The sequence below is a fragment of the Oncorhynchus keta genome, chromosome 8 (assembly GCF_023373465.1).
Source record: "Oncorhynchus keta strain PuntledgeMale-10-30-2019 chromosome 8, Oket_V2, whole genome shotgun sequence".
Classification (NCBI taxonomy): domain Eukaryota; kingdom Metazoa; phylum Chordata; class Actinopteri; order Salmoniformes; family Salmonidae; genus Oncorhynchus; species Oncorhynchus keta.
Window position 1 is genome coordinate 7572898 of NC_068428.1, and position 26042 is coordinate 7598939.

Here is a 26042-nt window from a genome sequence, read left to right on the forward strand (position 1 = left end):
GCCTTGCGAGGGTTAACACGTTTAAATGTCTTACTCACCTTGGCTGCAGTGAAGGAGAGACCGCATGTTTTCGTTGCAGGCCGTGTCAGTGGCACTGTATTGTCCTCAAAGCGGGCAAAACAGTTATTTAGTCTGCCTGGGAGCAAGACATCCTGGTCCGTGACTGGGCTGGGTTTCTTCTTGTAGTCCGTGATTGACTGTAGACCCTGCCACATGCCTCTTGTGTCTGAGCCGCTGAATTGAGATTCTACTTTGTCTCTGTACTGACGCTTAGCTTGTTTAATAGCCTTGCGGAGGGAATATCTGCACTGTTTGTATTCGGTCATGTTACCAGACACCTTGCCCTGATTAAAAGCAGTGGTTCGCGCTTTCAGTTTCACGCGAATGCTGCCATCAATCCACGGTTTCTGGTTAGGGAATGTTTTTATCGTTGCTATGGGAACGGCATCTTCAACACACGTTCTAATGAACGGATCAACAAAATGGAGTCGTGGTCAGCTTTTCCGAAAGGGGGGCGGGGCAGGGCCTTATATGCGTCGCGGAAGTTAGAGTAACAATGATCCAAGGTTTTACCACCCCTGGTTGCGCAATCGATATGCTGATAAAATTTAGGGAGTCTTGTTTTCAGATTAGCTTTGTTAAAATCCCCAGCTACAATGAATGCAGCCTCCGGATAAATGGTTTCCAGTTTGCAAAGAGTTAAATAAAGTTCGTTCAGAGCCGTCGATGTGTCTGCTTGGGGGGGGGGGATATATACAGCTGTGATTATAATCGAAGAGAATTCTCTTGGTAGATAATGCGGTCTACATTTGATTTTGAGGAATTCTAAATCAGGTGAACAGAAGGATTTGAGTTCCTGTATGTTTCTTTCATCACACCATGTCTCGTTAGTCATGAGGCATACGCCCCCGCCACTCTTCTTACCAGAAAGATGTTTGTTTCTGTCGGCGCGATGCGTGGAGAAACCCGTTGGCTGCACCGCCCCGGATAGCGTCTCTCCAGTGAGCCATGTTTCCGTGAAGCAGAGAACGTTACAGTCTCTGATGTCCCTCTGGAATGCTACCCTTGCTCGGATTTCATCAACCTTGTTGTCAAGAGACTGGACATTGGCAAGAAGAATGCTAGGGAGTGGTGCACGATGTGCCCGTGTCCGGAGTCTGACCAGAAGACCGCTACGTTTCCCTCTTTTACGAAGTCGTTTTTGGGGTCGCTGCATGGAATCAATTCCGTTGACCTGTTTGTAAGGCAGAACACAGGATCCGCGTCGCGGAAAACATATTCTTGGTCGTACTGATGGTGAGTTGACGCTGATCTTATATTCAGTAGTTCTTCTCGACTGTATGTAATGAAACCTAAGATGACCTGGGGTACTAATGTAAGAAATAACACGTAAAAAAACAAAAAACTGCATAGTTTCCTAGGAATGCGAAGCGAGGCGGCCATCTCTGTCGGCGCCGGAAGTTACAAGAGTAAATAGAGCTACTATTGTTATTTCTCAACTTGTAACTGAAGTGTGCCTCCCATTCACAATTCAAATGCAGGCAACAGGCAAAATGATGGTCAAGAAATAAACCAAAACTTATTCCTCACAAGTGTAGCAGGTTGTGAACAACGTTTCCACTCCGAGAATGAGAACGGTGAATGACTGACTGTAATTAATAAATGCATTAACAGAAATTAATGTAACCAAATGATGGGGATTAACTGTACATTTACTACTGGTGACATATGTAACGGGGAATTGATCCCAAAAATAATCAAAGTGCAAACAATTCAAACAATGAAAGCTCAACAATTGGCAGGAGACAGCTTAGCCTTTCTGGAGAGAGACACATCTATATATTTTGCCACACACCCCTCCCCTTCTTGTCTCAACATTTTAAATGATACTCAAGACACATAATATTTTAGATGCTCTTCACTGACAGCCACAACTCAATAATCAGCTAGACCTATTGCCACGTGCGCTGCCCAAATTGTGGGCTTCCCAAGTATGCATAGGCCTACGAGCTTGTGACAACAATCTACATTTTTGTATTTTTTTTTATAAGCTAATGATCCTCGATTCTTCTGTGGCGAAGTCATGTTTTCTGGTGACTTGATTTTTTTCTGTTTAGACAGGAATATTTTTATAATTTTGGCAAATGTATTTCCATTTACCTCTCTATTGGCCATTTCTCTCTATTGTTTTTCATATAAACTTTCTTTCCTTGTCCAGAAGCCAAAGGCACAATCCTAGTCGTATTAGCAACCTATCCTAGTTGTTCCATCTGTAGATTCCCTCTCTTTCTAAATTTCTATCAGAGATTTGTATCTCTGTCACATATGGAACCGCTAACAGGTGCGCTGGTTAGAATGTTATTACACATTCCAAGCTTAATTGCCAATAAGGTTTTCCGCTAATTGCATTTTGTTGAATTTTTAAAAATGGCTTTTTATTGACTGCTTCATTACATGAGTTGCATTTTCCTTTAAGAATTAATTACCATAATCTAAATGTGAGTTCTGTCATTCAGGGCAACACGGTTGGAATCCCAATGGGTGCATAACCCATTTGGGCTTCCATCCACAGTGCCCAGAATGACCCAATGCATATGGGTTCGGTACATTTCTCAAATGTCATGTACATGTAAATCTTGCTGGTCACGTTGTCGTCGCCACATTTTCCCAATGGAAACCCGGGCACAGATATTGCATATTTTGGACAAACAAAAACATATTTTGGGAAAAAGACAGCAGTCATTAGTTAGGCAGCACAAAAGGGTTTACATCAGCAAGAGCAGGGTGGCCCGGGGCTCATGATTGGGAATGCCTATCTATTGCAGTGTGCAATGCAGTGTAGCCTAGTTTCATATAAACCATCCCAGCAGTGCAAAAACTTGGGAAGGAAGTACATTTAACCTTGCCCTGTGCTTCTCCAAGCATGCTCTTAGTTTAGCCTAGGCCTATAGCCTTTAGTATAGGCTTTGGATCATTTTATTGAGACCACACGAGGCACACTTGATATTGTGGACTCAGCAGAGAATCAGGGATGAGGGGCATCATCGGGAACACATCAAGGAGTTGTTCCACATGCCAAGGACACCTCCCTCCCCCTAGTTAGCACCAGTTGACCCCTAGATTGGGGGGGGAACACCCCTCCCCCTCCCCACATTCCTGGTTTGGCACTGACTACAGTGACATTTTTAGTTCCCCTGTCAAACCCCTCAGTCCTGATACCATGTACTGTGCTGAGGACACCAGGGTTGTTGTGTTCAATAATGCACACCGTAGTAAAATGTTTTACATCCGGTAGCGCTCGTGGGTGCCAGGCTGCCCATCATTATGCACACCTGTCACCATCGTTAAGTGCATCAGCGCCTCATTGGACTCACCTGGACTACATATCTGTCTGTTCCTCAGTTTCATCCCCGTGTCAGCATTAATGTCGTCATGTTTCCTTTGTCGAGACGCTGTCCGTGTTTTGTTTCATTTCTGTTATTTGTTAAATATTCACTCCCTGTACTTGCTTCTCATCTCTGAGCATCTGTCCTCACAGTGTGTGTTTGTGTGTGGTAGAGGTAAAGTATTTATAGATTACCCTCTCTCCATATACTATAAGCTTGGTGTGGTGGAGTGTAGACCATTTCTAGACAGCAGAGGTCTGCCTTATATCACTGTGACTTGTTTTAGAAGGATGATGTTGAGTGACCTTGACCAGGAGGCCATCCTTCTGGGAGGCCATCCCAGTCCCTGTACATCAGAGGCAGAGCTCTACAGTCGTAGCCAAAAGTTTTGAGAATGACACAAACATTGATTTTCACAAAGTCTACTGCCTCAGTTTGTATGATGGCAATTTGCGTATACTCCAGAATGTTATGAAGAGTGATCAGATGAATTGCAATTAATTGCAAAGTCCCTCTTTGCCATTCAAATGAACTGAATCCCCCCAAAACATTTCCACTACATTTCAGCCCTGCCACAAAAGGACCAACTGACATCATGTCAGTGATTCTCTCATTAACACAGGTGTGAGTGAGGAAGACAAGGCTGGAGATCACTCTGTCAAGCTGATTGAGTTCAAATAACAAACTGGAAGCTTCAAAAGGAGGGTGGTGCTTGGAATAATTTTTCTTCCTCTGTCAATCATGGTTACCTAAAAGGAAACACGTGCCGTCATCATTGCTTTGCACAAAAAGGGCTTCACAGGCAAGGATATTGCTGCCAGTAAGATTGCACCTAAATCAACCATTTATCGGATCATCAAGAACTTCAAGGAGAGCGGTTCAATTGTTGTGAAGAACGCTTCAGGGCGCCCAAAATTCCAGCAGACGCCAGGACTGTCTTCTAAAGTTGATTCAGCTTCAGGATCGGGACACCAGTACAGTGCTTGCTCAGGAAGGGCAGCAGGCAGGTGTGAGTGCATCTGCATGCACAGTGAGGCAAAGACTTTTGGAGGATGGCCTGGTGTCAAGAAGGGCAGCAAAGAAGCCACTTCTCTCCAGGAAAAACATCGGGAACAGACTGATATTCTGCAAAAGGTACAGGGATTGGACTGCTGAGGACTAGGGTAAAGTCATTTTCTCTGATGAGTCCCCTTTTGCGATTGTTTGGGGCACCCGGACAAAAGCTTGTCCGGAGAAGACAAGGTGAGCTCTAGCATCAGTCCTGTGTCATGCCAACAGTAAAGCATCCTGAGACCATTCGTGTGTAAGGTTGCTTCTCAGCCAAGGGAGTGGGCTCACTCACAATTTTGCCTAAGAACACAGTCATAAATAAAGAATGGTACCAACACATCCTCCGAGAGCAACTTCTCCCAACCATCCAGGAGCACCTTGCCATAAGGCAAAAGTGATAACTAAGTGGCTCGAGGAACAAAACATCGATAGTTTGGGTCCATGGCCAGGAAACTCCCCAGACCTTAATCCCATTGAGATCTTGTGGTCAATCTTCAAGAGGCGAGTGGACAAACAAAAACCTGCAAATTCTGACAAACTCCAAGCATTCATTATGCAAGAATGGGCTGCCATCAGTCAGGATGTGGCCCAGAAGTTAATTGCCAGCGTGCCAGGGCAGATTGCAGAGGTCTTAAAAATGAAGGATCAACACTGCAAATATTGACTCTTTGCATCAACTTCATGAACTTGTCAATAAAAGCCTTTGACACTTATGAAATGCTTGTAATTATACTTCAGTATTGTATAGTAACATCTGACCAAAATATCTAAAGACACTCTAGCAGCAAACTGTGTGAAAATTAATATTTGTGTCATTCTCAAAAATGTTGGCCACGACTGTACTAGTCATTGTGTCATATCCTTGTTATGCTGTCTATTAGCAGACTCATCTTCTCTCCCAGCTGTGTTGCATTTGGGAGAACACTGCTATGGAGGACAATAAGGGATGATGGAGGGTAAAGATATTGAGTTCATTAGCCTAGTAGTTTTGATTTTTAACCATTAATATTGGTACATTTTATTGTATAGTTTTATTGTTGGGTTGTTTGATGGAGATGAGACAGTAGAATACTACTTAGAATGCATGCCCAGTCCAATACAGTACATTGCTTAATTCTTAGTGCCTGTGTGGTTAAGTTAGTGGAACATAATCAGTTTTAGTTAAAAAGACTTCAAACTTAAAGGGATAGTTTAGCGATTTTACATTGTTGTCTTTACTATGGATTAAATTATATGACATGCTATTTTATCAAATCAACTCTCTGTAATTAATATTACCTGATTAAACTAATCATGTAAATGTAATTAACTAGGAGGTCGGGGCACCACGGAATAATGTTTATAGAGCTGTTGTCTTCCGAATAAACTCTTAAAGATCTGGTAATCTTTTATATCAATAGCAGTCAATTATTAATCGTCACTTTATTCAGTCTCATCTGAATGTCATAAAATTATTGGTTATCTTCACGAACCCTGGCTGACAAGTTAAATCAGCAATACAAAATTTGGTTTAATTATTTATTTTCTAAATACCTAAATATTCACACAGAATTACATATACACAGGATGGATCATACATTGATTACTAATTATGTCATAAAAGAAAACGTCCCTAGTGGATGGAACCGATATGACGGCTGGTTACACAAAGAAAGAGGGTTGTGTTTGAATGAAAGAGCGGGAAGACTGAGGAACAAAAGGTTTGGGTCTCTATTGGACCAAATGAAGCTATGTTATCGTGAATACAGAATCTTATGTATTCTTAATAACCACCCATTCAGAAAAGGAAAATGCAAGAAATATATTTACTCTGAGCTGCATTTCGATAGATTGGTGGAAGATGGAAGGCTGGGTTGCACAGCCTTGTCCTTTGAAGAATATTTTTGAGGGGATACGTTGTACTCTGCCGTCGTGTGGTAGAACAGACACGTTGTAGTACCCTGTCGTTCTGAAGAGATTGTCTGTCCTTTCCTAGGCCACGCACGTTTGCAGCTGTTGCTGATAACTCAACGTCTAGGATGTATCACTTCTTTAGTGAATAAGAGTTCAAAGTTCATACCAAATTGCCATACTCAGCTCGTGCAATATTCTGGCTGGTGAAGTCGAAATTCATCCTTCCAGCGTGGCGATCGTCACTTTCATGTTGAAATTAGCCTTTTTATACGTATGGACATCAGTCCTCACGTCATCGGGAACACAAGTGTAAATTATGTTAGGTTGTAGTCGTTCAACCATTCGCAACCAGAGCTCACGCTGGGGTTAGCTTAGTCTGCCGTGAATTGTGTCACTGGGGCTCTTATAGAAATGTAGAAAAGGGGTTGGTTCATAATTTCCATCCAATGCCTATTCACTTGGGCGTGGCCACTGAGTGAGCATATTTTACTTATGAAAACAATTCTCTAATTTAAAAAAACTAAAATGACATTTCATCGTTTCATAAATAATTTCATATTTAAACGTTTAAATTGCACAACAATCCAATGTGAATCCGATAACTAGAATGTGTAGACTTTCCAAGATACAGTTTATGTCGTCCTATCATCAGTAATAATGTCTCAGACGACAACTGATCTGATATCATATTCTTTAAGTACCAACGGATGATTTCAACTGGTTGGATTACCAAAATATTGTTCCGTTCCCAACGTTTTGATGTTACCATACTCTCTCTATGTTAACAAAGGGCTTTCCAAGAGTCCGTCCCTGTAGAGTATAGAGAGAAAAGGGGGAAAGGTATTTATGGGGGGTCATAAACCTCACCAACAGGGCAACGTCATGACAACATTTAGATCATCAGCTTTCAAGGTAAGTGAACTAATATCTAAATATGTAACATCGCCGAACTATCCGTATTCTTTTTTTTTTTTAGCAGGGGAACTGAATTCTTAGATTAATTGTATATAAGACATAAAACAATTTCAAACACAGTAAATGTATTACATGTATTTTTCTTCTTTTCCCAGGAGTCCATGAATGCCTTGGCCCTGGATCTGGACTACCCGGCACTACGAAAAAACAAAAATATAGACGCCTTCTTAAACCGATGTAAGAGCTTTCCTAATAGAATTGCTGTTGATAATAAGATTATCATGCATTGGATTATCTAGACTTCTTCCATATCAGACATAATGGAAGACAGGTTCCTGGTTGTTTTACTATAGACTTCTGATATTTGCACATTTGACACTGTTGTGAGTGTGTTTGTGCTTAACTGAAGCATGGACATTAAAAAAATGTTTTTTTTTTTTCAAATTAGGACAGGTAGATTGCATTGTTACAAAGTTAGTGCTCACTGTATTGCAGTGGAGGCTGGTGACTTTAACAATTGAGGAGGATGGGAGAACCACAGTATAGACATGAAACGCACATAGATGACAAAGAGTGTTAATAAAATTGTCAAAGAATGACAGGGGTTGAGGTGTTCATAGGCTTCAGTGCAGGACAGGCTCATCGTGGATGAATGGTGTAGGAGAAGAGCTCAACTCTTCCACTGAGGGCAGGACAGGATTTAACTGAGAAGACAAAAACAACAACAAAACAATACACTACACAGTTAGACAAAAGAGCTAAGAATGAGTTAGTCCAAGCAAGGAGTAAAATCATTGATGTGTAATAATGTGATTGTGTTTGTATGTGTGATTGACTCTACGTACAGTAATGAGAGAAAATGTATAGGGGTACTCACAGTGCTTGGAGAGGAAACATTCAACGTGCCAGTAGATGAGCGGGCACATGAGATGTGGCTTCAGTTCATGTCAGGAGAGAGATTACACAATGGTAGTGGAGTGGTCATCACCTCTTAATCAGGGAACAGGAGAGGACTTAGCTGTGAATACAAATAGCAGATACATTCCATTACAGCTGCGCCATCGTGCCATCGTAAGTTTGGGCAACAAGTTTCTCCATAAAGATGAACTCAGACATCTCAGAAATCAAAGTCAAACACCGACTGCACATTTCGTCCATTTGACACATCAAAGTAGCCCAAAAAACGTTCCTGAATGAATCCCTGAACAACCACATACCTGACGATAACTGACAACTGCAAGCAGACTGGTGGCACCATAATGTTTACCCCCACGGGGCCTGGAGTTTTTCCTTATATGATAACCTAACTAGGAAAACTCTGGAACCTATACAGTATGACAGCGATTAATCAGTTATGAAAATGATTTCTATGGGCTATGATGTGACCAGTTTTTCGTAATCAGGTCACATGGTTTAAAAAAAAATCCTGGTCCTGAGGGGGATGAAAACCCTGTCAATCTGCAACAACCTTATACAGTGCTTTGGAAAGTATTCAGACCCTTGAATATTTCCATATTTTGTGACTCTAAAATTGATTAAATAAAACAAATCCTCAGCAATCTACACACAATACCCCATAATGACAAAGTGAAAACAGGTTTTGGAATGTTTTACAAATGTATTAAAAATAATAAACAGAATACCTTATTCACATACATTACCCTTTGCTATGAAACTCGAAATTGAGCTCAGGTGCATCCTGTTTCCATTGATCATCCTTGAGATGTTTCTACAACTTGATTGGAGTCCACCTGTGGTAAATTCAATTGATAGGACATGATTTGGAAAGGCACCCACCTGTCTATATAAGGTCTCACAGTTGACAATGCATGTCAGACCAAAAATCAAGACATGAGTTCGAATGAATTGTTTGAAGAGTTCTGAGACAGGATTGTGTCGAGGCACAGATCTTGGGAAGGTTACCAAAAACTGTCTGCATCATTGAAGGTCCCCAAAAACACAATGGGCTCCATCATTCTTTAATGGAAGAATTTTGGAACCATCAATACTCTTCCTAGAGCTGGCCGCCCGGCTAAACTGAGCAATCGGGGGAGAAGGGCCTTGTTCAGGGAGGTGACCAAGAACCCGATGGACACTCTTGACAGAGCACTAGAGTTCCTCTGTGGAGATGGGAGAACCTTCCAGAAGGACAACCATCTCTGCAGCACTCCACCAATCAGGCCTTTATGTTAGAACGGCCAGAGAACCAGACGGAAGCCACTCCTCAGTAAAAGGCACATGACAGTGTCACACCCTGACCATAGTTTGCTTTGTATGTTTCTATGTTTTGGTTGGTAAAGGTGTGATCTGAGTGGGCATTCTATGTTGGATGTCTTGTTTGTCTATTTCTATGTCTGGCCTGATATGGTTCTCAATCAGAGGCAGGTGTTAGTCATTGTCTCTGATTGGGAACCATATTTAGGTAGCCTGGGTTTCACTGTGTGTTTGTGAGTGATTGTTTCCTGTCTCTGTGTTTTGCACTGTTTTAGGTTTTCTCACGTTTATTGTTTTTGTAGTGTTCGTGTTTATCTTTTGTTATTAAACATGAATCAAAGAAACCATGCTGCATTTTGGTCCGCCTCTACTTCACCTAAAGAAAACTGTTACAGACAGCCCGCTTTGAGTTTTCCAAAATGCACCTTAAGACTCTTAGACCACAAGAAGCAAGATTCTCTGGTCTGATGAAACTAAGATTAAACTATTTGGCCTGAATGCCAAGTGTAATTTCTTGTGGAAATCTGGCATCATCCTTATGGTGAAGCATGGTGGAAGCAGCATCATGCTGTGGGCATGTTTTTCAGCGGCAGGGACTGGGAAACTACTCAGAATTGAGGCAAAGAGCAAAGTACAGAGAGATCCTGAGAGATCAGACTGAGATGAAAATTCATTTTCCACCAGGACAATGAACCTAAACACACAGGCAAGACAAAGCAGGAGTGGCTTCGGGACAAGTCTCTGAATGTCCTTGAGTCGCCCAGCCAGAACTCGATGGAGCATCTCTACAGTAACCTGAAAATAGCTGTGCAGCAATGCTCCCAATCAAACCTGACAGCTTGAGAGGATCTGCAGAGAAGAATGGGAGAAACTCCCCAAATTAAGGTGTGCCAAGCTTGTGACTTCATACCCAATAAAACCCGATGCTGTAATCGCTGCCAAAGGTGCTTCAAAAATGTAGAGTAAAGGGTCTGAATACCTATGTAAATGTCATATTTCAGTTTCTTTTTAAATAAATTAGCAAACTTTTCTAAAATCCTGTTTTCGATTTCTCATTGTGGCGTATTGTGTGTAGATTGATGAGGGGTAAAAAAAACTATTTTAAAACATTTTAGAATAAGGCTGTAACTTAACAAAATGTGCAAAAAGTCAAGGGGTCTGAATACTTTCTGAAGGTACTGTACTTGTTAATATTCATTATATTTAGACTAGATTAAGAGGGGGGATTTCCTGTACTCCGACACAGAGACCACAACTGACAGTAGAACTCACAGGGCTGAGCTTCATGCATGTTTGCATCATGCAGGCCTATGCACCACTATTATGTTGATTTGATTCATTTCAGTTAATTACATTTACATTACATTTAAGTAATTTAGCAGACGCTCTTATCCAGAGCGACTTACAAATTGGTGCATTCACCTTATGACATCCAGTGGAACAGCCACTTTACAATAGTGCATCTAAATCTTTTAAGGGGGGTGAGAAGGATTACTTTATCCTATCCTAGTTATTCCTTAAAGAGGTGGGGTTTCAGGTGTCTCCGGAAGGTGGTGATTGACTCCGCTGTCCTGGCGTCGTGAGGGAGTTTGTTCCACCATTGGGGAGCCAGAGCAGCGAACAGTTTTGACTGGGCTGAGCGGGAACTGTACTTCCTCAGTGGTAGGGAGGCGAGCAGGCCAGAGGTGGATGAACGCAGTGCCCTTGTTTGGGTGTGTTAATCATTTTGGATTGAAAACGTGTAGGCAGCCTAGCTAGCCCAAGTTTGAATATAAGTCAAATTTGATCACATGGACTATAAATACTTAACGTTACCAATTTGTTTACCCTGACCAGATTGGCAGGGTGCATAGGCTGTTTGCAGCTGCTCCTATTAGTAGCCTACAGTTGATCAGACTGAAAAATCATCTCGTTTTCATCCCATAGAGCATGTCAGATCTCTGTTTAGGTGTAGCCTCGGAAAATGCAACATTTATGTAATTAGTTTTTACTTGTGTCTGTTGGGAGTGATTATGAGTTTTCACCTTTGCTAAATAAATACAGAAGGAAAGTGGAAAGCCTACTTGAGAGCGAAAAAATGTGCCAACCTCGTTTTAACCTCACTTGTAATGGATGATGAGATGGAAGCTATCAAATCATTCTTTGCTGATTTCGACATCCCAGAAAAGACAGTCAAAAGTTCCATGTTCAGCAAGAAAGCATCGTAACGTGCTATTACCTCTACAAGCTCCTTGTAGTTGCTCTTGTTAGTGGAACTTTCCCTCTCGTCGTGTCCTCTAAAAGACAATTCTTGTATGCCCAAAAATGCAGTGGTGTCCATGATTCACTTGACAACATCCCTGTTACTTCTTACTTGTTCGTTGTGTTGCACAGTTTGAATACGCAGAAGTTCGTCCACATGATCGTTGCGGCTTTTTCCCGGAAGCTTGTATCTGATATAGGCATTTATATGCTCCTTGCTTTTGTTATGCCATTTAACTGAATGATCAATGTTCTTCAGATCACTGTACCCCCTTTTGCCCATATCTTTCCAAAAATCAGGCAAGGCCACCAATACAGGGTGCTTGATGAAAGGCTCCCTGTTGATGAAAGGCTCCCAGCTAACTTTTGATACCAATCAATACGAACGCCCTCACCTTTTCATCCTTCTACATGAAACTGATCTCAGGCAGAGGTCAACCCTCGGTTTTAATTCACACATTTTCCATTTACTGAAAGGGGTTATTCAACAGAAAGTTCACAACATTTTCTGTAGCGTTGGCCATTCTGTCGGCGAAAACTGCATGCTTGCGCTGGTACTGACGACACCAAGGTAAATTGAAATAAATTGCATTAACTAGACACAAGAATGAAGTTCTTAAACCAAGAAAACTATTTATAATCTACCACCTCTGTCTCCTGTAATTTGAAAAAACTAATTTGAATGGAATAATATCCTTAAAATGCTCAACTATCACTTTCCACTCTTCATTTCTATCCAATAAGGTCACCAATTCACCAAGCTTCTCAACGCATAGAACTCCCCCCCCCCCTTTAATGCTCTGCGGTACAACCCCGATATAACACACTAGGTTGATTCTCTAATTCTATGATTGGATGGACAACATGTCACTTTATACTACAACTATTTTGATTGGTTGGAGGTCGTCCTCCGGGAGTGGTCATAATTACCATGTAGGTCTATGGAAGGGGGTGAGGCCAAGAGCCTCCTAGGTTTTGTATTGAAGTAAATGTAGCCAGAGGAAAACGGAAGCTAGCTGTCCTCCAGCTACACCATGGTGCTAGACCAGAGAGTGTTGCTGAAGTTACCATAGACCATTGCAAAACAGTGTATTTTAATCAATTATTTGGTGACATGAATATATTTAGTATAGTTGTATCTGAAAAGGATAACCTTTTCAATATTTTTATGAAATTTCATTGAGGATGGTCCTCCTCTGAGGAGCCTCCACTCCTATATACCATCTCAATCCCTTTATACCATTCCAATTCTAGGCTACGTTCAAAATCGCAGTCCATTGTCATCCTTAGTTACAGGTTTCTGTATTGACCCCTGCCTTGCAATATTTCACATTAGACCACTATATAATGTGGAAGGACCACCAGAGGGCAGGCTGGGCTCATGGATAGTAGCCCAACAAGGCATGGGAGACAAGGTAACCAGAGGCAATTAAGCACAGCTGACGGTACTAATGACATATTCTCCTTCCCCTATACGAGAGAGTATGGAACCAGCAGAGAGGGGGGAGGGAACTATCTCTGGGAGATGGCCACCGAGAGAGAGGAGCTGTCCATGGAGAACCACTAAGACGGTGACAATTTTTGTTGTAGTTTAAAGATAATCGTATTGTGTTCCTGTTTCATCTGGAGAATAAGATGTATGTTTTTCCTTAGGAGATTTTCTTTGATTATGTTGGAGTGTTTGTGTTGACCAAATGCCCTCAATAGAGAACTGTGTTCAATCAAGAAAACCTACTCCTGACTTGTTTATTCCACCTTCCCGCTTTAGAGTGATGCCCAATTACTTGGTCTGTTCTCAATAATAAGCATTATGAAACCAGTACCATATAATATCACCCTTACATGCTGACCAGACCTGTTGATAATGTCCACTCACACCAGACGCGATCAAGACACGCGGGTTGAAATATCAGGTTGAAAACCATGAAACATTTATGACAATTTAGCTAGCTAGTTTGCTGTTGCTAGCTAATTTGTCCTGGGATATGAACATTGGGTTGTTATTTTACCTGAAATGCACAAGGTCCTCTACTCTGACAATTCATCCACAGATAAAAGGGTAAACCAAGTTTGTTTCTAGTGATCTCTCGTCCTTCAGGCTTCTTCTTCTTTGCACTTTATATGGCGGTTGACAACCAACGTTAAGGTGCATTATCACTACAAACTGGACTGGAGTGTGGACCTCAGTTTCTTTCAATAACCCACGTGGGTATACACTCTTAAAAACCAATGAGGAGATGGCCCGTGGGTATATGCTCCTAAAAACCAATCTGGAGATGGCCCGTGGGTATATGCTCCTAAAAACCAATGAGGAGGTGGCCCATGGGTATATGCTCCTAAAAACCAATGAGGAGGTGGCCCGTGGGTATACGCTCATAAAAACCAATAAAAACCAAAACGCGACTCGAGAATTGTGGTCTGCATATTACTGTAGTAATACAACTCTGTTATTAGAGCAAGTTAATTTAAAGTGTTACTGACCTTATCTGTATCTTACCTATGGAGATGTACAGTATAGAGATCATTACTTTTAAATAACCTGTTTTTGCATGGACATTGCCATTAAGGGCTTCCTCCATTTCAAAGTAGTCAACTGGGTTAGGATTACAATGGGTTGGGAGCAATCAGATAGCATTGTCTTCTTCAAATTGGTTTGCCTAGTGTGGCTTAAAGCTAATGGCTTTAGTATGGTCGCAATAAATTAATGACACAAGATTTTGTTCACGCGTCTGGGACTGCAGGTGGCGGGCGGTAAGTCACCAATATTAGGCTTGACAATTTTTTTTTCAATGTACAACTTAAAATGCAGATAGCCTCAATGGTGCTGACCATGTTGTAACAGACAACATAATGGCACAGATGCAAAGTTGCGATCTCTGTACATCTCTATGATCTTACCTCGACATGTACAGTGCCTTCAGAAAGTATTCAGACCCCTTTACTTTTTTCACATTTTGTTACATTAGAACTTTATTCTAAAAATGATTTAAAAATCAGGGGAGAAGGCCCTTGGTCAGGGAGGTAACCAAGAACCCAATGGTCACTCTGACATAGCTCCAGAGTTCCTCTGTGGAGATGGGAGATTCTTCCACAAACATCTCTGCAGCACTCCACCAATCAGGCCATTATGGTAGAGTGGCCAGATGGAAGCTACTCTTCAGTAAAAGGCACTTGACAGCTTGCTTGGAGTTTTCCAAAAGGCACCTAAATACTCTCAGACCATGAAAAACAAGATTCTCTGGTCTGATGAAACCAAGATTGAACTCTCTGACCTGAATGCCAAGCGTCAAGTATGGAGGAAACATTGCATCAACCCTACGGTGAATCGTGGTGGTGGCAGCATCATTGCTTTGAGGATGTTTTTCAGGGAGACTAGTCGGGATCGAGGGAAAGATGGCCGGGGCTAAGTACAGAGAGATCCTTAATGAAAACCTGCTCCAGAGTGCTCAGGACCTCAGACTAGGGCGAAGTTTCACCTTCCAATGACAGGTGTAGACCTTACAGTGAAATGCTTACTTACGAGCCCTTAACCGACAGTGCAGTTTTAAAAAATATGGATAAGAATAAAAGATAAAAGTAACATGTAATTAAAGAGCAGCAGTAAAAAAATAACAATATATACAAGGGGTGCCGGTACAGAGTCAGTGTGCTGGGGCACCGGTTAGTTGAGGTAGTATGTACATGTAGGTAGAGTTAATTAAAGTGACTATGCATAGATGTCAACAGAGAGTGGCAGTGGTGTGGAGAGGGAGGGGGCGGGGTGCAATGCGAGTAGTCTGCGTAACCATTTGACTAGATGTTCAGGAGTCTTATGGCTTGGAGGTAGAAGTCTATTGGACCTAGTCTGGGCGATCCGGTAGCGCTTGCCGTGTGGTAACAGAGAGAACAGTCTATGACTAGGGTGGCTGGAGTATGACAATTTTTATGGCCTTCCGCTGAAACCACCTGGTATAGAGCTCCTGGATGGCAGGAAGCTTTGCAGGAAGCTTTACTGGGCCGTTCACACTTCCCTCTCTAGTACCTTGTGGTCGGAGGCCGAGCAGTTGCCATACCAGGCAGTGATGCAACCAGTCAGGATGCTCTCGATGGTGCAGCTATAGAACCTTTTGAGGATCTGAGGACCCATGCCAAATCTTTTCAGTCTCCTGAAGAGAAATAGGTTTTGTTGTGCCCACTTCACGACTGTCATGGTATGCTTGGACCATGTTAGTTTGTTGGTGGACACCAAGGAACTTGAAACTCTCAACCTGCTCCACTGCAGCCCTGTGGATGAGAATGGGGACGTGCTCAGTCCTCTTTTTCCTGTAGTCTACAATCATCTCCATTGACCTGCCTTTGCCTTAGAACACAACCTTATGCAATTGACCTCTGTTTTTGCTATAGTATCCCGTGTGACCTCTGACGTCTGTGTCTGTCCTGCAGATGAGAAGTCCATGGTTAAGATGCGTGACCTGCAGGTAAAGCTGGAGGACTTTGACAGGGTGAAGATGATCGGCAGAGGAGCCTATGGAGAGGTGCAACTGGTGAGGAACTCCCTCAGTGTGTGCACGCGGCAAAGATACATTGACATACAGTACATATTCTAAAATGGATTTTAATCTGTTTGTTTTTTTTCTCCCTCATCGATCTACACACAATACCTCCTAATGGCAAAGCAAAACCGGTTTTCAGAAATGTTTGCTAATTTATTAAAAATGACAAAATGAAATATCACATTTCCGTAAGTATTCAGACCCTTTACTCAGTACTTTTAAAGCACCTTTGGCAGCGATTGCAGCCTTGTGTCTTCTTGGGTATGACGCTACAAGCTTGGCACAACTCTACTTGGGGAGTTTTTCCCATTCTTCTCTGCATATGCACTCGAGCTCTGTCAAGATGGCTGGGGAGCGTTGCTGCACAGCTATTTTCAGGTCTCTCTAGAGACGTTCGATCAGGTTCAAGTGCAGGGTCTGGCTGGGCCACTCAAGGACATTCAGAGATTTGTCCCGAAGCCACCCCTGCGATGTCTTGGCTGTGTTCTTAGGGTCGTTGTCCTGTTGGAAGGTGAACCTTCGCCCCAGTCTTAGAACCTACACCAGAGTGGTCAGGATTTCACCTGTACTTTGTGCTGTTTATCTTGGCCTCGATCCTGACTAGTCTCCCATTACCTGCCGCTGAAAAACATCCCCACAGCATGATGCTGCCACCACCATGCTTCACCGTAGGGATGATGCCAGGTTTCCTCCAGATATGACACTTGGCATTCAGGCTAAAGAGTTCAATCTTAGTTTCATCAGACCAGAGAATCTTGTTTCTCATGGTATATGTGTTCTTAAGGCTTCCACCTGGCCACTCTACCATAACGGCCTGATTGGTGGAGTGCTGCAGAGATGGTTGTTCTTCTGGATGGTTCTCCCATCTCCACATAGGAACTCTGGAGCTCTGTCAGAGTGACCATCAGGTTCTTGGTCACCTCCCTGACCAATGCCCTTCTCCTCCAATTGCTCAGTGTGGCTGGGCGGCCAGCTCGAGGAAGAGTCTTGGTGGTTCCAAACTTCTTCCATTAAAGGTTGATGGAGGCCACTGTGTTCTTTGGGGACCTTCTATGATGCAGAAATGTTTTGGTATCCTTCCCCAGATCTGTGCACTGACACAATCCTGACTCCGAGCTCTATAGACAATTCCTTCAACCTCATGACTTGGTTTTTGCTCTGACATACACTGTCAATTGTGGGACCTTTATATAGACAGGTGTGTGCCTTTCCAAATCATGTCCAATCAATTGCATTTACCAGAGGTGGACTCCAATCAAGTTGTAGAAACATCTCAAGGATGGTCAATGGAAACAGGATGCACCTGAGGTCATTTTCGAGTCTCATAGCAAAGGGTCTGAATACTTATGTAAATAAGCAGTGGTGGAAAGAGTACTCAATTGTCATACTTGAGTAAAAGTAAAGATACCTTAATAGAAAATTACTCAAGTAAAAGTTAGTCACCCAGTAAAATACTCCTTGAGTAAAAGTCTAAAAGTATTTGTTTTTAAATATACTTAAGTATCAAAAGGAAATGGAATTGCTAAAATGTACTTAAGTATCAAAAGTAAAAGTATAAATAATTTCAAATTCCTTATATTATGCAAACCAGACTGCACCATTTACTTGTTATTTTTAATGCTGGATAGCCAGGGGAACTATCCAACACTCAGACATCATTTACAAATGAAGCATCAGAGGTTGTAGGGATGGCCAGGGATGTTCTCTTAATAAGTGCGTGAATTGGACCCTTTTCCTGTCAAAATGTAACTACTTTTGGTTGTCAAGGAAAATGTATGGAGAAAAAATACATTATTTTCTTTAGGAATGGAGTAGTAAAAGTTGGCAAAAATATAAATTGTAAAGTACATATACGTAAACAAAAACTACTTAAGTAGTACTTTAAAGTATTTTTACTTAGGTACTTTACACCACTGTCAATACGGTATTTCTGTTTCTTATTTTAAATACATTTGCAAATATTTCTAAAAACCTGTTTCCTCTTTGTCATTATGGGGTATTGTATGTAGATTGCTGAGGATGATTTTAAAAATTATATATATTTTAGAATAAGGCTGTAACGTATCAAAATGTGGAAAATGTCAAGGGGTCTGAATACTGTACAAACAGATTAAAATCATTTACATTTCTGCTTCTATGTAAGTGCTTGCGTGTGTCTACCTCTGCCTGTCTATAATGTACCTCTAGCTGTGTGCATCTGGCTTTCCTCTGTGTGTTTTGCTTCTTCTGTGTGCCTTGTAATCGAGACAGGTCCCGAGAGTGTGTGTGTGTGTGTATGTCTGAGAGATATTCATTCTGTGTTTGTGTTTTGAAGTGTTGTGTGAAGAGGAGGGGGCTTGGTGGTCTGTATGTGGTACACCACATTCATGTGCACCAGTGGCGTGCCGTGGGCCTGGGCCTTCAGTGAAGTCCTACACAGTCCCACCCGAATTAATCCACCTCTTATTACCATCATTATGATGCCATGGCTCTAGACACTATACATTTAGACAGAAACGCAGTATAACCAGGCATTGCGTCACCTTGAAATTGACATTTTTATTCAGAGAATTGCAGGGGAAGAGTACAATACCTTTTCATTGTGCAGATTCGTTGCCCTGCGCGCTTGTTCGTTGAGCTGTAGATCCACTCGGGTGTCCCCAAAAGTTTTCAAAAGCACCATTGCTTGTAAGTGCCCAGCCGTACTTTGGTGTCTCGTTGCTGCCTTGGTTAGACAACTCAGGTTTGCAAAGCCAGTGTGGCTCCAAACACCAAATCGATCACTTGCAAATAATAGGCATTCCCAGCAGTACAGTTTGCAGTGCTTCTCGGAGCCTGTGAGCCATTGATAGCACTCGTAGTTGGAACTTTGAAAGTGGCAAACGAACCCCTTGTGGCCTTGTGTTTTAGGTTATTGTCCTGCTGAAAGATGAATTCATCTTCCAGTGTCTGGTGGAAAGCAGACAACCAGATTTTCCTCTAGGAGTTTGCCTGTGTTTTGCGGGTTCTATTTAATGAAGCTGCCAATTGAGGACTTGTGAGGCATCTGTTTTTCAAACTAGACAAACCTCCCACTCCTCTTTCTATTCTGGTTAGAGACAGTTTGCGCTGTTCTGTGAAGGTAGTAGTACACAGCATTGTACGGAATCTCCAGTTTCTTGGCAATTTCTCACATGGAATAGACTTCATTTCTCAGAACAAGAATAGGCTGACGAGTTTCAGATGAAAAGTATTTGTTTCTGGCCATTTTGAGCCTGTAATCGAACCAACAAATGCTGATGCTCCAGATATTCAACTAGTCTAAAGAATGCCAGTTTTAATGCTTCTTTAATCAGTACAGCACTTTTCAGCTGTGCTAACATAATTGCAAAAGGGTTTTCTAATGATCAATTAGCCTTTTAAAATGATAAACTTGGATTAGCTAACACAATGTGCAATTGGAACATAGGCGTGATGGTTGCTAATATGGTTGCCTATGTAGATATTACATTAAACAAATCAGCCGTTTCCAGCTACAATAGCCGTTTACAACATTAACAATGTCTACACTGTATTTCTGCTCAATTTGATGATATTTTAATGGACAAAAAAAATACTTTTTCTTTAAAAAAACAAGGACATTTCTAAGTGACTCCAAACTATATCACAGTTAAATGTTATTTTGTTCACTTGTCACATCTGTGTTACGGAGTCTAGTTGATAGGCAACTGGATTCTGGTGCAACATGCAACGTAATGAGCTACTAAGACAAAATCAATCTGGCACCTGACACACATCTATTGCCCAGCGATACTAGATTAAAGCTCTACTCAGGAGGGCTAATGAGCTCTATGGGCACCTTTGAGACCGAATGTGTTATTCGGGGACGCAAACAAAAGCTGGAGTTTGAGATTGTAAAAACCAGTCAACATCCTCTCCTCTCAGGCTCTACATGCGAACGCCTGGGACTGATGCAGTTCATTGTACCAAATGACCTGCACATTGTGGATCATGTCCAGCATGGACCCCTGTCCAAAGAACAACTACTTAGCAGATATGACGATGTATTCAACATGCCCGTTGAATCTGTGCCTGGGAGGTACACTTTGAAGTGGATGAGAGCATCACTCCAGTCCAGTGTGCTCCTCGCAATGTGCCCATTGCAATGAAAGTGGCTGTGAAGGCCCAGCTGGACAAGTATGAGGCCGATGGCCACATGACATCTGTGACTGAACCAACTGACTGGATAAGCAATATGAAGCTCCTGGCACTGATGGAGCGCTGCCGATCAGTTAAGCTTCGCCTTGGCCTGAAGAAGCTGCAGTTCAAGGTGAAAGACGTCCACTTCCATGGCCACATTCTCTCAGCAAAGGCCTGAAGCCACCAAGGTGAATATCCTGGCCTTGGGAAGCTTATAGAGGACATCCTCTAGTGTCGGCATGATGTAGTGGGATCGTTTCAGTGCTTGGTTCAGATGCTTTGGGTCGATGCAGACCCTCAGCTTCTCTGTTTTTTTCACTATGACCATATTGCTTGTCCTCTATAAGCTTCTCAAGGCCAGGATATTCACCTTGGTGGATGCCCGAGATGCATTCCTTCAATGCAAAAGCAGCCTCATGACTACCTTCTGGACCCCCTGGGGTCGGAAACACTGGCTCAAGCTACCGTTTGGTGTCTCAGTGGCGCCTGAGATATACCAACGTAAGCAGCACGAGTTACTGGCTGGGCTCAAGGGCATTGAACCCATCGCAGATGATGTCCTGATCATAGGCTGTGGTGACACAGACGAAGAAGCAGTACGCGACCACGATGTGAAGCTCCTGGCACTGATGGAGCGCTGCCGATCAGTTAAGCTTCGCCTTGGCCTGAAGAAGCTGCAGTTCAAGGTGAAAGACGTCCACTTCCATGGCCACATTCTCTCGGCAAAAGGCCTGAAGCCGGACCCAGACAAGGTCAGAGCGATCCTCAACATGCCAAACCCGTCTGATGCAAAAGGAGTACAGCGTCTCATCGGCTTTGCAAACTATCTTGCAAAGTTCATGCCACACCTATCAGCAGTCTGTGAGCCTCTGCGCCGGTTGCTGGACAAAGACACACCATGGGACTGGCTACCCAAGCACGAGGCCGCAGTGCAGGAGATTAAATCTCTGGCTTCATCCATGCCAGTGTTGCGCTACTACGACGTCATGAAGCCTGTCACAATCCAGAGCGACTCCAGCCAAAGGGGACTTGGATGCTGCCTTATGCAGGAAGGCCAGCCCGTTGCGTTTGCCTCGAGAGCACTCACCCCATCGGACAAAACTATGCACAAATTGAGAAAGAGTGCCTCAGCATCGTCTTCTCCTGCCAGCGATTCCATCACTACTTATATGGGCGAGACCTGGTCATCGCTGCAACTGACCACAAACCACTCATTGCCATATTCAGTAAACCTCTCCTCAATGCGCCCAAGAGGCTTCAAAGCATGCTCCTGACTCTGCAAAACTACAGCCTGAAGGTCATTTACAAGCCAGGACCAGAGATGTACATCAGCGACACACTGAGCAGGGCAACAACACAATGTACAGGCAGAGGCACTGTCTATCAGTGGCAGGCCATCTGTTCGCTACAGCAGGAACAACAAGATGTTCAACAGATCAATCAGGCAGACTACTTAAACGTCACAGATCACCGCCTAGCCCAGATAAGGCAACACATTGACAAGGACGAATGCCTAAGTCCATGGCTCTCGCAGGTTGGCCATACCTGAAAGAGGAGACACCTTTCACATTGAGAGAATACTGGACCTTTCGAGATGAGATCAGCGTGCAAAATGGCATCTTGTTCAGAGGTCAGAAGGTCATTATTCCCAAATCACTACGTCCAGAGATGCTTACCCGCATACACTCCAGTCACGTTGGAGGTGATGCATGCTACCGCCAGGCTCGTGAAACATTATACTGGCCAAACATGCAAGCAGAAATTAAAGACTTTGTCAGCAACTGTACCACATGCAACGAGTACGCTCATGAACAGCAAAAGGAAATGATGTCACATGAACTGCCCACAAGGGCCTGGCAAATCGTCAGCATGGACTTATTCAGCCACAGACAAAAGGACTATCTTCTCATCGTTGATCACTACTCTGACTTTTGGGAAATTGAACTGCTCCCTGACTTGTCTGCAGAGACGGTCATAAAGAGCTGCAAGACGCAGTTTGCAAGGCAAGGTCAGCCTGACAAGTTAATCACGGACAATGGCCAACAATTCACTGCACAGTTCAAGCGTTTCGCCTCAGAATGGGAGTTTGACCACGTGACCTCCTCTCCAAGACACCCAAAAGCAAATGGCAAGGCAGAATCAACTGTCAAGATTGCAAAAAAAAGTTAAGCGGGGCCTTGCGCAACAGCAACGACCCATGGAAAGCGATCTTACAGTGGAGGAAGACACCCACTGAAAACATGGACAGCAGCCCAGCACAACGCGTTCTGTCTGAAGACTACCATCCCCGTAGCGAACAAGCTACTTGAGTCCTGCGTCATGGTTGGCGTCACGGACAAACTGCGTCACAGAAAGCAGCTCGCTAAGTGCTTCTACGACCGGACTGCTCGGGACCTACCAGAGCTGGAGGTGGGTGAAACGATAAGGATGAAACCGCTGCCGGGAGACCACACAGGACTTTGGAGGCTGGGCACATGCCTGCAGAGAGTTGCACCACGTTCTTACCTGGTGGATGTTGGTGGCTCCCTCTATCGTCGCAATGGGGATCTGCGCGTAGCAGAGCAGACAAACCAGAACACGCCATACACTCACCTAGATGAGCTGGATCACAGTCCAGGCCTAAGGGTAAGGGGTGCAGAATTGAGACATGGGCCAACTGAAGGTGAGGCTTCTACCCCACCAAGCTCTTCAGCTCGTGCCCCTAATCCTACCCCTGTCAGAGCCAATACTTACTCACGGGTGGGTCGGCTGTGCAAGCCACCGGACAGGCTTACTCTGTAAGCAAGGGACTGTTAACTTGCACTCGGTTAATTAAAATCTCTATTTGTTCTTAAATAATTAAATTGAAATTAAAAAAGGAAGATGACAACTGAAGTAAAAAAGATAATGTAATGCTTTTTCTATTGTTATGACCTGACTGTTAAGAATTTAATGTTATGCCTTTATGTTTGCACTTTCTATTGAAAAGGATGATGTTACGGAGTCTAGTTGATAGGTATACTAGCCAGACTGTTCCCCGGACTCCAGTTGTAGGGATTCGTACAATGCACAAACAAGGCTATTGAACCTGACATTGGTGTCTGTCGTTATTCCTTTATCTAACATATCATACTGAAACAATCTGTGCCTGTTGCATTTTCCCTGTTCTTGTGTCACTGATGCACTCGTGAGCTGGCTGCACACTGCTCGTTCTAAAAATATAACTTTTGGAAAATCAAAACAGTGGCAGCATGTGCAGCAATGGTGATTCTGTTTTTACATGCAAAAGTGAAATAGGTGTTTATGCTGTTCTTCAAAATGCACAGATCACGTTATCTATATTCCTAAACAAACAAATAATTCTGTCATGCTGTTTTTGTTGACAATATGTCAGACATAAATAAATCCCTAATCGCATGAAATAAATGATGATCTTCAGAAAGCAACAAAATAGCTAGGGCTTTACAGTGATGGTGAAATTTGGGTTAAAATCGTCCTATAGCTGACACAGGGTTGATGGAGTGACGTGTTTGTGTGTGTCATAACTCATGATGTAACTCGCCCCTCCAGGTCCGTCACAAGGCGTCTCAGAAGGTGTACGCCATGAAAAAGCTGAGCAAGTTTGAGATGATCAAGCGCTCGGACTCTGCCTTCTTCTGGGAGGAGAGAGACATCATGGCTTTCTCCAACAGCCCCTGGGTCATACAGGTGAAAGGGAGACAGAGTCACACATACACGCACACATAGGCCAACATGTGCACACCTTCACGCATCTACAGTTCACACACAGACCTACAGTCATCTCCAAAATGATTGGCACACTTGATACATAATACACTTGATACATAATGAGGTCCTTCTGTGGCTCAGTTGGTAGAGCATGGCGCTTGTAACGCCAGGGTAGTGGGTTCGATTCCCGGGACCACCCATACGTAGAATGTATGCACACATGACTGTAAGTCGCTTTGGATAAAAGCGTCAGCTAAATGGCATATATTATACAAATACCGAGCTATCCCCATAATCTCCAAAGTGTTCTCTTTCAATTGCTACCATAGTCATGCATATGTGTTTTTATATTTATTCTGTTATAAACGTTTCAATTTGTCTGTATCCATACAGGCCTTTTTCCACAAGTATAAAGGGTTAAGGAACTATTGTGGCCTTCCATGTAGGGCTGCATGATATGAGCCAAAAAAAGAATTGTGATTTTCATACCAAATATCGCGATTGTGATTTGACTTGAGATATAGATCCACACGCTTGGGTGAACTGTCGGAATCATAGAAATACAATTCTGTATATTAAGAAGCTAAGTGTAAATCGGCATCGTTCTTGTTTGTAACAATCTGTTTACTGCATTTGACCTAACATTACAGCATGAAAACTTCCAGTGAATCTAGCTGAGGAGGAACTGCACTGCTTAGTTGACAGGGGTGGGGCTTGGTGTGTGTTGGAAGCAGCCACAAGAGGAGAGAAGAAGAGAGACTATAAACAGAGTAAACTTTAATAACGGGCATTACACGTAGCTGAGTGGCTTTTCAAAATATTGCATGCGATATGGGTATTACACACGTCAATATTGGGATTTCGGTGTGAATTCAATTACTTGTGCAGCCCTACTTCCATGGCTTCCTGTTGCACTGGGGTATAAGAATGACTTTAACAAGCATGTAAAGTCATTTTGTTATCCATCACCAGGCAAAGAAATCACAAATGAAAAGCGACAAATGTTTGTTGACTTTCATAAATCGGGCAATGGGTAGAAAAATCTACCCATGGATCTAGTCACCGTATCTGCCGTCTGTAGTGTATACAGGCCTGTTTTTAACCTCCATTCCGGGGCCAGGTCTTTAATAACATGCACGATTTCTTCCGGCGTACGACCTCCAGATGGCAGAGACGGGTATTTTAGATCCGGCTTCGAATGACCAAACGTTGAAGGAATTTAATTCCTCTGTTTTAATTCCCATTCAAAATTAAACACTCTCTCAATTCATAAGGATTTGTATGACCCTTATTTTATAAGAATGGACAGAGCCCCGGTCTTAAAAGTCAAGGAACAGCCTTTAATTCAAGAGAGTACTGAGTTTATACACATTTTACCACAGGTTATAAACTGAAAATTACGTCAGCGTTTTCTAAATCTTCTTGACACTGGTAGAAAAGCCCTATAGTTCTCAAGCCTTCCCTCCTCGCCTAGAGCCAAGGTCAGTCAGTGTAGATAAGCATTCTAGACAGTCTGGAGATAGTCCGTCCCTGCCATCTGGAGATAGTTCATTAATTTTTACAAAAGAACAGACCGTCATTGTACTAAACTCCCGACTACATTCACTACATTATATTCAATAATGGGAGCAAGAGAGAAAATTCATACATGTACAGTACCATAATTGTATTCTGATTAGTACATCCTGATTGAAATGTATACATAATTAGTCATAGATAAAAATTCCCTTAACAACCATTTACCAATATTACGGCAACAGTTAAGAGGTTTAAAACCACTGCAACAGTGGTAAACTTGCCTGGTAGAGGACCCAGGTGAGCACGGCTGAGCACGGCTACACGAACACAATAATGCTTTGCAAGAAGAACGATTTCCCTAATCATCCTGTTGACATGGACACACACAACTTGGATAAATACTGAAAATCGTCAAAATAAATGTTCC

The 26042-nt window shown here is 42.8% G+C and overlaps 1 protein-coding gene across 1 annotated transcript in view; it reads left to right on the forward strand.

Annotated features, from left to right (window-relative positions):
* LOC118386763 (rho-associated protein kinase 2-like) overlaps nt 1–26042 on the forward strand; it is a 101358-nt gene that overhangs the window by 19165 nt on the left and 56151 nt on the right. The window contains exons 2-4 of the mRNA XM_035774551.2: nt 7400–7481; nt 16122–16222; nt 23939–24076. Of these exons, the coding sequence (XP_035630444.2) occupies nt 7400–7481; nt 16122–16222; nt 23939–24076 (321 nt within the window). The remainder of the gene's footprint in view (nt 1–7399; nt 7482–16121; nt 16223–23938; nt 24077–26042) is intronic.